This window comes from Ovis aries, chromosome 7 (assembly GCF_016772045.2).
Source record: "Ovis aries strain OAR_USU_Benz2616 breed Rambouillet chromosome 7, ARS-UI_Ramb_v3.0, whole genome shotgun sequence".
Lineage (NCBI taxonomy): Eukaryota > Metazoa > Chordata > Mammalia > Artiodactyla > Bovidae > Ovis > Ovis aries.
Window position 1 is genome coordinate 85295597 of NC_056060.1, and position 12993 is coordinate 85308589.

Here is a 12993-nt window from a genome sequence, read left to right on the forward strand (position 1 = left end):
TTTCTTTAAATGTTTGATAGAATTCATTGAATCCATCTTGACTTGAAGTTTTCTTTGTTAAGGTTTTTGACTACAAGGCAAATTTATATATTTAGATTTTCTCTCATCATGTCCCTTTCAAAAAGGATTTCTTTCCAAGGATTTTTTCAGTTTATCTCAAGTTGTTGAATATTTGACAGAGTTGTTCATAATATCGTCTTATATTTTGATATCTATATTCTCTCTATGATGTTCCCCTTCTTCATTCCTGATATTAATAATGTATGTATTTTTCCCTTATGATTACTTTGCTTGAATATCAATTTTCAATTCTTTTCATGTAGGCATCTTTTGATTTTGTTGGTATTTCCTGTTTACCCACTTTCTATTTCATTGTATTAAAAGGTTAACTGAAGTACATTATTAATAAATTTTCAAAGAGTTCATTTGAACGAACATTGAATTTAATTGGGTAGCACCAAACTAAGTGGACTTCCCTGGTGGCTCAGATGGTGAAGAATCTGCCTAGAATGCAGGAGACCTCAGTTTGATCTCTGGGTTGGGAAGATGCCCTGGAGAAAGGCATGGCAGTCCACTCCAGTACTCTTGCCTGGAGAACCTCATGGACAGAGGAGCCTGGCGGGCTGCAGTCCATGGGGTCGCGAAGAGTCAGACACGACTGAGCTACTAGCATACTTTCACTCAAATTGAAATTGGTTTGGAGTGCTCCACTGGCAGAGACTAATGGGAAAGCTTTTTTTTTTTTTTTTAACAGAGCAGACTCTTAAACAGAGTAAGCAAATTATTTGGCTGTAGCTTAAGTGGTTGCCTTACTTGGAAAAGACTACTTGGCTGTTTGTGATTGGTTGTTCTTAAATGCATTTTCTCAAATGTCAGTGCGTTGACTCCGGGGTGGATTTTGGTTTGCTTACGTTGACTGCCAAGGCATTAATGCCACCTCAGTCTAATGGCTTCCTTGTTTAATTACTTTATTAGCTGCTTCTCTTATTATTTTATTTTTTATTCTTTTACTTTGTGTTTAACTTGCTTTATTTTTCTAGCTTCTTAAAGTGGCGGCTTAGGACATTGATTTTGCATTACACATCAATGTGTAAAATCAGTATAGTATTAATGCTATATGTTTCTATCTAAGGACTCTTCACTGCAATTCAAATTTTGTTTGGTTGTGTTTTCATTACTGTTTAGTTCGATACATTTTCTAGTTTCTCTTGTGATTTCTTCTTTGATCTATAGGTTATTTAAAGTATGCTATTTAATTTCCAAATATTTGGGAATTTTCTAGATATCTTTTTGCTAATTGATTCTTAATTTAACAGCATTCTGGTTAGAGTATACTTTATGTGATTTGGATCTTTTCATTTTTATTCAGATTTGTTTATGACCCAGCATTTAGACTGTCTTATGTATGTTCCACATGTACTTGAACACACATTCTAAAGTTATTGGGTATAGTTTTCCATAATTATCAAATAGATTGAATTGATTGAAGGTGTTATATAAATGTTTAAGTCTAGGTTGGCACTTTGTAGTTTTTGTTTCCCTTTCAGCACTTTAAAGATAACATTTCTGGCTGTCATTTTTTAATAAATCATCAGCTCATTTGCATTGTTGTTCCCTTATATGTAAAAATACTACTACCACCAAGCACCTCGCCACCTTGGCTGCTTTTAAGATTTGTTTCAGCCATTTGACTATGATCTGCCTGGGTATGGGCTTCTTTGTACGTGTGCTGCTTGGGGGTTTTTTGAACTTCTTAGGTCTGTAGGTTAATGTCTACCATCAGTTTTGGAAATTCCCAGCCCTAATCTCTTTAAATATTTCTCCTGTCCCATCTTCCATCCTCAACTACTGGGATTTCAATTTTGTACACATTAGATATTCTACTGTGTCCAGTCTGCTGTTAAGTGTTCAAAATGCACTCCTCATCTCTGATTTCATATTTTTTTCATCTCTAGGATTCTTGTTCAGTTCTTTGTTTTATAGATTTCATCTCTCTTTTGAAATCCTCCATCTGTTCATAGGTGTTGCCCATCTTTTGCCCAGTACTCTTGTGTGTTTATAACTGTTACTTTGGCGTCCATGTCTGCTACCTCCAGCATCTGTACCAGCTCTCTGCGTCCTTCTACTGACTTTCCTCTCATGGGTCATGTTTTCTTGCTTCTACATGCCTTTTATAATTGTTAGTTGTATGCTGGACATTTTAGGTAAAACCATAGGTGTAAGTAAATAATATTTACGCCTCACCCCCCCAAAAAAATATGCTCATCTTTTTCTTAGGTTTCCAGTGTATGGAAAGGAGGCAGAGGAAGAAGGGGTTAGCTAATTTGATAATTAAGCTGGGTCTGGACTTTGTTGTAACTTTAGATTTGTTTCACCTCTGGCTGGTTTGGGGGGCAGAATGGGAATCACCAGTAAGATCTTTTTGTGCAAAGAATTCTGAAAAACTGATATTGACCACTATGAATATGACACTTTCCTAATACTTAAAAACTTTTTTGGTGAGATTGGAGTGATAGATACTAACAGATACAGTTTTTTAATATTGTGTGATGAAATATGTCTACATTTGGAAGGTCTGCATAGCTCAGTGAACCAGTATTTCTAAAGATTAATGCTGTATATTACAAAAATCTTGTATGGGTAAAAAATCCATTCAAAATGCTAGATAGATCAACAGAGTATGAAAAGCTCATTGATTTGGTCTCGGATTTTACATTACTAACTTTTAGACGATACTACTTTTTGAGTTTTGGTCAAGGTCAAAGAATAATATCCATCTGAAAGGGACTTTAATCAGTCCTTGCACACACCGCCACCCCTGCCAAGCCTTCTGTGTCCCCATGAAGTTGATGGAAGAGTTGATGGGTGGGTACAGACTCGTTCTGTGGCTAGGGCTTCTAAAATAATATGCAACGTGCAGGCGTTACAAACTTGTCAGAAATTGAGCTGGTAGAGCCTTAGGCCCCATCTTTGACACTTTCCATTCCTCCTTGTCCCAGGGACCATCCTGGCTAAAATCAAAGAGCTTGTCACTTCCTGTGGTTATATTCATTTAGCATTTTGTTCCTCAACATTCTGTTGGTTTTGAAATAAGTATAATTTGGCAGTGTATTCAGCTTATTATTTTTGTTAAGGTATAAGTGACCTTCTATTTGCTCAGAAGCAGAAGTCCATCAGAAACTTTAAAATGTTTTCTGTTTTTTTTTAACCTTTTGTTTATTTTCAAGAGAGGTTATATCCAAGATATATCCTGAATGTAGGAGCTATAATAAAATAGAGAGCTATTTCATTATTTCTGAAAGTGGAGGGTAGGACTCCCCGTGGGGAGTTTTAAGGAGCCCTAGAGGCCTCTCCAGTTAACTCTTGCTCTCCCTTGACCACTGTCTAGAATAGAAAAAGGAAGCCATTATATTTATAGGGGTGGAAACGATGTTAGAAAACTGGGGAGAATGTTAGGTCAGAAACAGGCAGTATAAACAGAAAGTCCTCTGTTTGAGATCACCAGTGAAGAGTGGAGGAAGGTAGACTTATGGGTGCTTATAGATCACACGTTCAGTCTCTGAGATGTTTGGCTTTGATGTAGGACCGAAAAGTAGGTTTGAGCAAAAAACTGACTACCTGACAGGGTAGATTATATAGGTGCTCCCTTCACTATTTTTTTTTTTTAAGTATTTTTATTTCTTTATGGGCTGTACCAGGTTTTAGTTTTGTAGCATGTGGGATCCAGTTCCCTGACGAGGGATTGAACCCAGGCCCGCTGCATCAGGAGCATGCAGTCCTAGCCACTGGACCACCAGGCAAGTCTCCCACCTTCACTGTTTAGTGGATTGAAGAGGAGATGATGGATCCAGCCCTCCCCAAGTAACTTGTCTCAGTCCTCAACATAAGGAATTGCAATACAATTATAATAACCCTTTGGATTCACTGTACATCAAGGCTTTCCTTTTTAGTATTAATAACTTGGACCACATTTGACCTCACAATGAATATTCATAACTAGATGGTGCTAACTTTGTAACACAGAATCCTCTGGTGGAAAATGATCAAATCTATGTTTCTATATACTATAATACTTCAAAGAACTATAGGGCAGCAGGGAAATGGAATTGTTTAGGAGGGAGAAGAATAATTATAATGGTAGTAGTTATGGTGGTGATATATTTTTGTAACTCTTCCTGTGTGCCTATACTTTCACTTGTGTTAGCTCTTTAATCTGCATGATAACCCTATGAAATGTTGATAGGTACTATTATCATATCCCTATTTTACAGATGAAAGTTTAAGAATAATAAAGCATAGAGAAGCTGAATGTAATAAAAGCTGGAGTAGTGTGCCCTGTCTGTTCTCTTCTTATCCATTTGATCTTTGTGAATATGACCCAACCTCAGCTGCCCTGGGAAGGATCAGGAATGGAACGCACAACATTCCATGCAGAATCACACCAATTTTGCCCTTGAAAATAACCCCCATGGCCAAGGGGGTTCCCCAACACTATTTGTAATGCCTCTCTGATCATGTAGCATCCTTATCCTGTCCAGCACGGCTTTGTTTTCTAATTATTCATTTTAATATATTCACTTGTTTGGCGGCACCAGTGTTAGTTGCGACACATAGGATCTTTAGTTGGAGCATGTGAACTCTTAGTTGCAGCATGTGGGATCTATTTCCCTGATCAAGGATTGAACCTGGGCCCCCAGCATTGGGAGTGCAGAGTCTTAGTCACTGGACCACTAGGGAAGTCCCTGGCCAGCACTGCTTTGGACAGCTTTTGGGAGCTCTTCCCTCATTCGTAGGATTTTTGGCATTTGCAGCACCTTTCCAGCACTTACTGTGGGTCATGACTACTTTGTTTGAGATTAAAAATTTATAGGCAAAGAGAATGGAGCCTCTGCTGTTCTTGAATATCTGTACATTCCACAGATAGACATTCCACTGTCTGTAGTGGGTATAGTGTCATGGAAGTGGGTAGATACTCTTTCTTGTGAAGAAATAGTAAGATTCTTTCCAAAATGCACCTCCTTCAGTCTTTACATTGTTTCTCATTAGAAGCATCAGTGGCATAGTTTCCCAGTACAGGGCTGACTCTTCCTGATAGTTTTGGGCATTTAGCACCTCTACCTATTAAATGTCAGTAATCCCACACCCCCATTCTCAGGACAGATGAAAACACACTTGCCAACACCCTCAAGAGGGCAGAGGCATCCTTGTACATGGTTGCTCAGGTTTTGCTTGGATGGGTTGGAAGGAACTGGGGAAATGGACTGCGGAATCACACTGTTTGTACAACTGTCGGGTTCCTCCAGTTCATCGCTACCCTATATACTCTTTTGAGACATCATATTATTCTTGGGAAATCGTGACACTGAAGGCATATCTTTATGAAGAGGGCAACAGGCTGCTCAGGAGATTTTGCTTTGCTAAAGACTTGTGTATTTTACCAGTTTCCTCCGAGTTCCTGACAACCAGCATCCATTTGATGAAACAGATATTAAACCAGTGGGAAAGATACAGCCCTTTTGGCCCGAAGTTGGAGGGGTGGGACACAGTGTGGGAAGGGCAGTGATGGTGAAAAACATTTAGTCCTGCCGTGCTACAGTATATTAAAGAAAGGAAGAAAGACAACCTTCTAAATGACTAGGCTAGTAAAACAGAACAGTTTAGAGAAACCTGCGGTATTGTTGGCTGTTAGCTACGTAGGTGGTCAGGGCAAAATACAGCACAGTTCACTCTGAATCTCTGAATTCGAATTGAATATTCAACAGAGCATTCTTACAGCTAACTCTTTTAACTCTGTTTATCCTACTCTATAAATAACATAAAAGTATAAGGAAGTTATTTATAGGGAATGTATATAATATTTTAGTATTAAGCAAAGAATAACATAAAAACAACTTTATAGAGAATAACGGAATTTCAAAATTTTGATGGAAGTAGGAAATGTATTTGAGCAACTCGTAGCTGCCATGGAAGGACTATGTAGATATATAATCTCACTTGGGGCAAATCCGAGTGACAGTGTAGCTGGCATCCTCCATGTCAGCAATGACAGAACATGCATATTGCAAACCCCGAAGTCTTGGGCTTTGACCGGGAGACACCAAGGTCTGAGTAACACCCACTGGAATTCAAGGCAAGCAGGCTTCTCATGGCCCTTACCACACTGCCTTATGCCGCTGAGCACTCGGGCATGCATCTACTGCTGCACTGTACAAATTCCTTCCTCTTTGCTAAAAACCTCTACTTACTGAAGAAACTTCTCTTTGTGAGCTGGAGACTGTGCTTTTGTTATTGATGAGATTAAAAACAACCTTCACTTTAAAAGAAAGCAGGAATAGAAGGAACATACCTCAACATAATAAAAGCTATATATGACAAACCCACAGCAAACATTATCCTCAATGGTGAAAAATTGAAAGCATTTCCCCTAAAGTCAGGAACAAGACAAGGGTGCCCACTTTCACCCCTACTATTCAATATAGTTTTGGAAGTTTTGGCCACAGCAGTCAGAGCAGAAAAAGAAATAAAAGGAATCCAAATTGGAAAAGAAGAAGTAAAACTTTCACTGTTTGCAGATGACATGATCCTCTACATAGAAAACCCTAAAGACTCCACCAGAAAATTACTAGAGCTAATCAATGAATATAGTAAAGTTGCAGGATATAAAATCAACACAGAGAAATCCCTTGCATTCCTATACAATAATAATGAGAAAGTAGGAAAAGAAATTAAGGAAACAATTCCATTCACCATTGCAACGAAAAGAATAAAATACTTAGGAATATATCTACCTAAAGAAACTAAAGACCTATACATAGAAAACTATAAAACACTGGTGAAAGAAATCAAAGAGGACACTAATAGACGGAGAAATGTACCATGTTCATGGATCGGAAGAATCAATATAGTGAAAATGAGTATACTACCCAAAGCAATTTACAAATTCAACGCAATCCCTATTAAGCTACCAACCATATTTTTCACAGAACTAGAACAAATAATTTCAAGATTTGTATGGAAATACAAAAAACCTAGAATAGCCAAAGCAATCTTGAGAAAGAAGAATGGAACTGGAGGAATCAACTTGCCTGACTTCAGGCTCTACTACAAAGCCACAGTCATCAAGACAGTATGGTACTGGCACAAAGACAGAAATATAGATCAATGGAACAAAATAGAAAGCCCAGAGAAAAATCCACACACCTATGGACACCTTATCTTTGACAAAGGAGGCAAGAATATACAATGGAGTAAAGACAATCTCTTTAACAAGTGGTGCTGGGAAAACTGGTCAACCACTTGTAAAAGAATGAAACTAGATCACTTTCTAATACCATACACAAAAATAAACTCAAAATGGATTAAAGATCTAAATGTAAGACCAGAAACTATAAAACTCCTAGAGGAGAATATAGGCAAAACACTCTCCGACATAAATCACAGCAGGATCCTCTATGATCCACCTCCCAGAATACTGGAAATAAAAGCAAAAATAAACAAATGGGATCTAATTAAAATTAAAAGCTTCTGCACAACAAAGGAAAATATAAGCAAAGTGAAAAGACAGCCTTCTGAATGGGAGAAAATAATAGCAAATGAAGCAACTGACAAACAACTATAATCTCAAAAATATACAAGCAACTTATGCAGCACAATTCCAGAAAAATAAATGACCCAATCAAAAAATGGGCCAAAGAACTAAATCGACATTTCTCCAAGAAGACATACGGATGGCTAATAAACACATGAAAAGATGCTCAACATCACTCATTATTAGAGAAATGCAAATCAAAACCACAACGAGGTACCAATTCACACCAGTCAGAATGTTTGCGATCCAAAAATCTGCAAGCAATAAATGCTGGAGAGGGTGTGGAGAAAAGGGAACCCTCCTACACTGTTGGTGGGAATGCAAACTAGTACAGCCACTTTGGAGAACAGTGTGGAGATTCCTTAAAAAATTGCAAATAGAACTACCTTATGACCCAGCAATCCCACTGCTGGGCATACACACCGAGGAAACCAGAGATGAAAGAGACACATGTACCCCAATGTTCATCGCAGCACTGTTTATAATAGCCAGGACATGGAAACAACCTAGATGTCCATCAGCAGATGAATGGATAAGAAAGCTGTGGTACATATACACAATGGAGTATTACTCAGCTGTTAAAAAGAATACATGTGAATCAGTTCTAATGAGATGTATGAAACTGGAGCTGATTATACAGAGTGAAGTAAGCCAGAAAGAAAAACACCAATACAGTATACTAACACATATATATGGAATTTAGGAAGATGGCAATGACGACCCTGTATGCAACACAGCAAAAAGACACAGATGTGTATAACGGACTTTTGGACTCAGAGGGAGAGGGAGAGGGTGGGATGATTTGGGAGAATGGCATTGTAACATAAATACTATCATGTAAGAATCGAATCGCCAGTCTATGTCTGACGCAGGATACAGCATGCTTGGGGCTGGTGCACAGTGATGACCCAGAGAGATGTTATGGGGAGGAAGGTGGGAGGGCGGTTCATGTTTGGGAATGCATGTACACCCGTGGTGGATTCATGTCAATGTATGGCAAAACCAATACAGTATTGTAAAGTAAAATAAAGTAAAAAAAAAAAAAAAAAAGAATAAAAAGGTGAATTAAATTCATCCTTTTCCATCCAAAAAAAAAAAAAAGTTAATCTTGTTGCAGCCTGTCCAGTGTGTGTGCATTCGGATGGATAAGCCTTCTCTTATGCAAAGGCCCTCATGTGATCTTCTCTTACCTACTGTCCTGCCCCATATACAAGGACAGACCCTTGCTTCATGTCCATACACCTGAGACTCTGTCCCTGGTCATCTCGTAATAAGACTCTCTGGTTACAAGAAGACATTAAAGTCAGTGTCTGCTAGGAATATTTGTTATTAAAGCAGTTTTATAATAGTAACAGCACTGGTTCCAGGCATAACCAGCTGTTACCAATTTTTTTAAATATTTTATTATCTGTTTATTTATCTGGCTGCACCAGGTCTTAGTTTCGGCATGAAGGATCTTCGATCTTCATGTGATGTATAGAATCTTAATTGTGGCATGCCAACTCTTAGCTGTGGCATGTGGGATCTAGTTCCCTGACCAGAGATTGAACCCTGGGCCCCTACTTTGGGAGCACGGAGTCTTAGCCACTGGACCACCAGAGAAGACCCTAAAACATTTTTTAGAAAATAAAACCAATTTAGCTAGCCCATAAGCTGAATTCTGAAATACAAACTGTATCGTTATATACCTTTAGTATTGAATCCCTGAGTCTGGACTGCTTCTTGTGGCTAGAACCTTCTGTAACCAGCAGACCAGGAATGGAAGCAGAATCACAGTTGATGAATTGTCTGACCTTTGGTCCAGTTATCTTAAGTGATAATTTCACTCTACATTCAAATTCCTGCCTTAATTGGCATGGAGATCTCAGAGTTGTTCAGCAGGCAGTTCCTGCAGTATCATGTCTCTTCCCCTGTGTTCATTGGATTGGCTTGCTCCTGCTTTTCATTGTACCTGGATGCCTTGCTCCATTGCCTGCCCTTCCACTCAGAGCTCCTTTAGTTCCGTTCGCTATTTGTTGTATCTTGGTTGGTAAGCTTTTCTCTTCTCTTACTATCCAGAAGAGAGATAGTCGTTTCCTCTGGCCCCTCCCTTCTGAACTCTGGAACTCCTGTTTGACTCCCACTCAACACTTTGCTTTGTGAATAACATTAACATTTTATCCATATACTGGAGTTTTTATTTACACACCATCATTGGTCTCCACATTTCTCCACATCTCCAGAAGCTCCCTGGGAAAGATTGTGTCTAGCAACTGGTACCTTGAGGTAATTGAGGAGGGATCAGGAAGATCAAATGTCAAAAAAAAAAAAAAAAAGCTAATAATAAGTAAGCTCTGAGCTTTCTGGTGCTGTTCTCCAGGAAGATTAGCCGAAAGTGTGTAATTGTGCAACTGCACTGTGGGAGCCAAACTGTGGGAGGAAGTGTGCAAGGGATGTGACCTATCAGAGGTGAGGTTACTCGAGTAGAAAACCTTCCATCTGTGGACTTCAGAGTGCACTACACGGACTTTCCCTTAACAAGCTGTCTGGAGTGTCTTTGAGAGGGGCAGGGAAACCAAAGCAGAGACCCGGAATGACCACGCTGTGAGAGAGGAGGTCCCCGACAAGAGAGGAATGCGGGCTTCTGGCCTCTGCAGACAACCCACTTTGCTCCCCACACCACCACCCCCAGCTCTTTTGGGGTCACCAAGACCCAGACTGTTAATACCCGGGCGGCCGGTAGGTCAGGACTCAGGAAGGTCTGCGTCAACTCACCCCAGTGATGTTGCATCTCTGCCACTGGAATGACCGTTAACACCAAAGGATATTTACAAAGGAAAGAATAACATGATGATTTAAATCACTATGAATAGGTTTCTTGAATTAGGCACTAGTTTATTTCTCTAAGCCCCATTCACCAAGGTTTTGGGATAAGGTAGTTCACCATGAGGCTCTTCATGTTTCTTCTGTGTACAATTTTCTGGTCACTATAATTCTAAAAGGAAAAGGAAAAAAAAAATACTAGGTAGTTAAAGACGGTTCAGAGTTGAATATCCAAAAGTGTTAGGAGATGGAAGGATTTACAAATAAGATTGTTCTAAAAATAAATAGAGACCTTAAAAAAAAACAAACAACTGTGATAAAATAATACATGTAATAAAATTTGCTACTTTTAAGTGTACGGTTCATTTAGTACATTTGCAATGTCGTGCTTCCCTGGTGGCTCAGGTAAAGAGTCCGCCTGCAGTGCAGGAGACCCAGTTTCGATCCCTGGGTCGAGAAGATCCCCTGGAGAAGGAAATGGCAACCCACTCCAGTATCCTGGCCTGGAGAACGCCATGGACGGAGGAGACTGGCAGACTACAATCCACGGGGTAGCAGAGTCAGACACGACTGAGCGACTAACACTTTTACACTTTCACTTTTTCACAGCGTTGTGCAACCATCACTGCCATCCACCTCCAAAGCTTTGTCATCATTGCAAGCTAAAACACAATGCGCATTAAACAGTATCTTCCCCATTCCTGTCTCCCCACCCCCAGACAACCACTGTTCAACTTTCTGTCTGCACGAATTTGACTGTTGTATGACAGATCATGCAATATTTGTCTGTTTCTGGCCGGCTTATTTCAGCTAGCAATAATGTCTTAAATGCGCGCAAGCTAAATGTCAACGTGGCCGGGAACCCAGAGGAGATGAATTCAGAATAAGAAAAAAATGTATCTTCTCGCACCAGTTATGCTGTCCCATGATATGAGATATTAGCAGATACTTCACAATAGGTGGCTAAGGAAAACCAAGAATCTCGTATCATTCACCCGTATGCTTTTGAAGTCACTGTTAGTATGATTGTGCTTCTGTTGTCGCCTTAACTTGCCCTCCTGCATTTGAAGCTTTCAAGGCTCCGCTTGGGGGGTCCTTTGGGGCATTAGAAGTGAAGTCGCTCAGTCGTGTCCGACTCTTTGCGACCCCACGGACTGTAGTCTACAAAGCTCCTCTGTCCATGGAATTTTCCAGGCAAGAGTACTGGAGTGGATTGCCATTTTAAAGAGGAGTGAAAATAGCTATTTAAATTATTTAACAGTCCGTGCCAAGGCTTAGGACAAGCGCTGCGAATAGAATGGAAAGTAGAGCCACCCACCTTTGTCTTCATGGGGCTGCGGTTTAGTAGGTAAATCAGATTTGTAATTCCAGACTATGTTCAGTTCCATCAAGGAAAAATAACAGAGGTGTTTCTCTCCTTGCCTTCACTGTGCACATAACCGTTCTAAGAAATCTGCTTTCTTTTCTCTTCAGGAGCCTCCAGACAGGTGGCTTTGCCTGGGAGGGAGAGGTAGAGAACAATGCATATAGCAAGGCTACAGGGGTGGCCCCCCAGCACAAGTACCACCCCACCGCAGGCAGCTACCAACTCCATTTTGCCCTGCAACAACTAGAACAGCAAAAACTTCAGTCCCGGCAGCTTCTGGACCAGAGTCGAGCTCGGCATCAGGTAAGTAAAAATAAGGCTTTTCCATGTGCTAGTATCTTCCTTCTGTTGGTTAAAATAAAAAAAATTTTTTTTTTTTCATGAGAAGTGTGGAAGTAGTCTCTCAAAAGTTTACCAGTGCCACTGTGGCTTGAATGGTTGGTTCATGGGGAAGTCTACAAACCGGGAAGTAATGTTCTGAAGCCATCCATTGGCTTTGTTGAAAGGTGATGCTGAACCAGTTTTAACATCCTTTCTTTCATTTCAGAGTTTCAGCACAAAAATCTCTTTTGTAATATTTACCCTTTCTGTTGCCTGATCTTATTCAGTGATTTCTCAAAGGTTCTAATTCCCAGATACCTAAAAGCCAGCGTTTTAAAATAATTTTTTTTGGAAGTTGCTCAGTTGTGTCTGACTCTTTGCGACCCCATGGACTGTAGCCTACCAGGCTCTGCCATCCACAGGATTTTCCAGGCAAGAGTACTGGAGTGGGTTGCCATTTCCTTCTCCAGGGAATCTTCCCGACCCAGGGATTGAACCCAGGTCTCCTGCATTGCAGACAGATGCTTTACTGTCTGAGCCACGAGGGAAGTTCACAGAGAAAGGATGACTTCACAAAAATAAAAAATCAGGTCATGAAGACTTAAATTTTTCTTGATGATTTGGGATTATCATTAGAATCAGTTACCATGTTTTTTCCTAGTGTCATGGGCTTCCCTTGTGGCTCAGCTGGTAAAGAATGTGCCTACAATGCAGGAGACCCTGGTTCAATCCGTGGGTCAGGAAGATCTGCTGGGAAGATAAGAGAATAGCTACCCACTGTAGTATTCTGGCCTAAAGAATTCAAGAGTCGGATATGACTGAGTGACTTTCGCTTTTCTTCACCATGCTTTTCATGTTCTGCTTGGATGAATCCATACTGGTTCTGTGAGCTTCCCTCATATTTGTGTGAAGAAAT

General features: G+C 39.9%; 1 protein-coding gene across 34 annotated transcripts in view; it reads left to right on the plus strand.

Moving 5' to 3' along the window:
• Nucleotides 1-12993, plus strand: part of TTLL5 (tubulin tyrosine ligase like 5) — a 311118-nt gene that overhangs the window by 199207 nt on the left and 98918 nt on the right. For all 34 annotated transcript variants that reach the window (XM_027972048.3, XM_060418366.1, XM_060418388.1 and 31 more), the window contains one exon: nt 11864-12059. In XM_027972048.3, coding sequence (XP_027827849.1) covers nt 11864-12059 — 196 coding nt within the window. The remainder of the gene's footprint in view (nt 1-11863; nt 12060-12993) is intronic.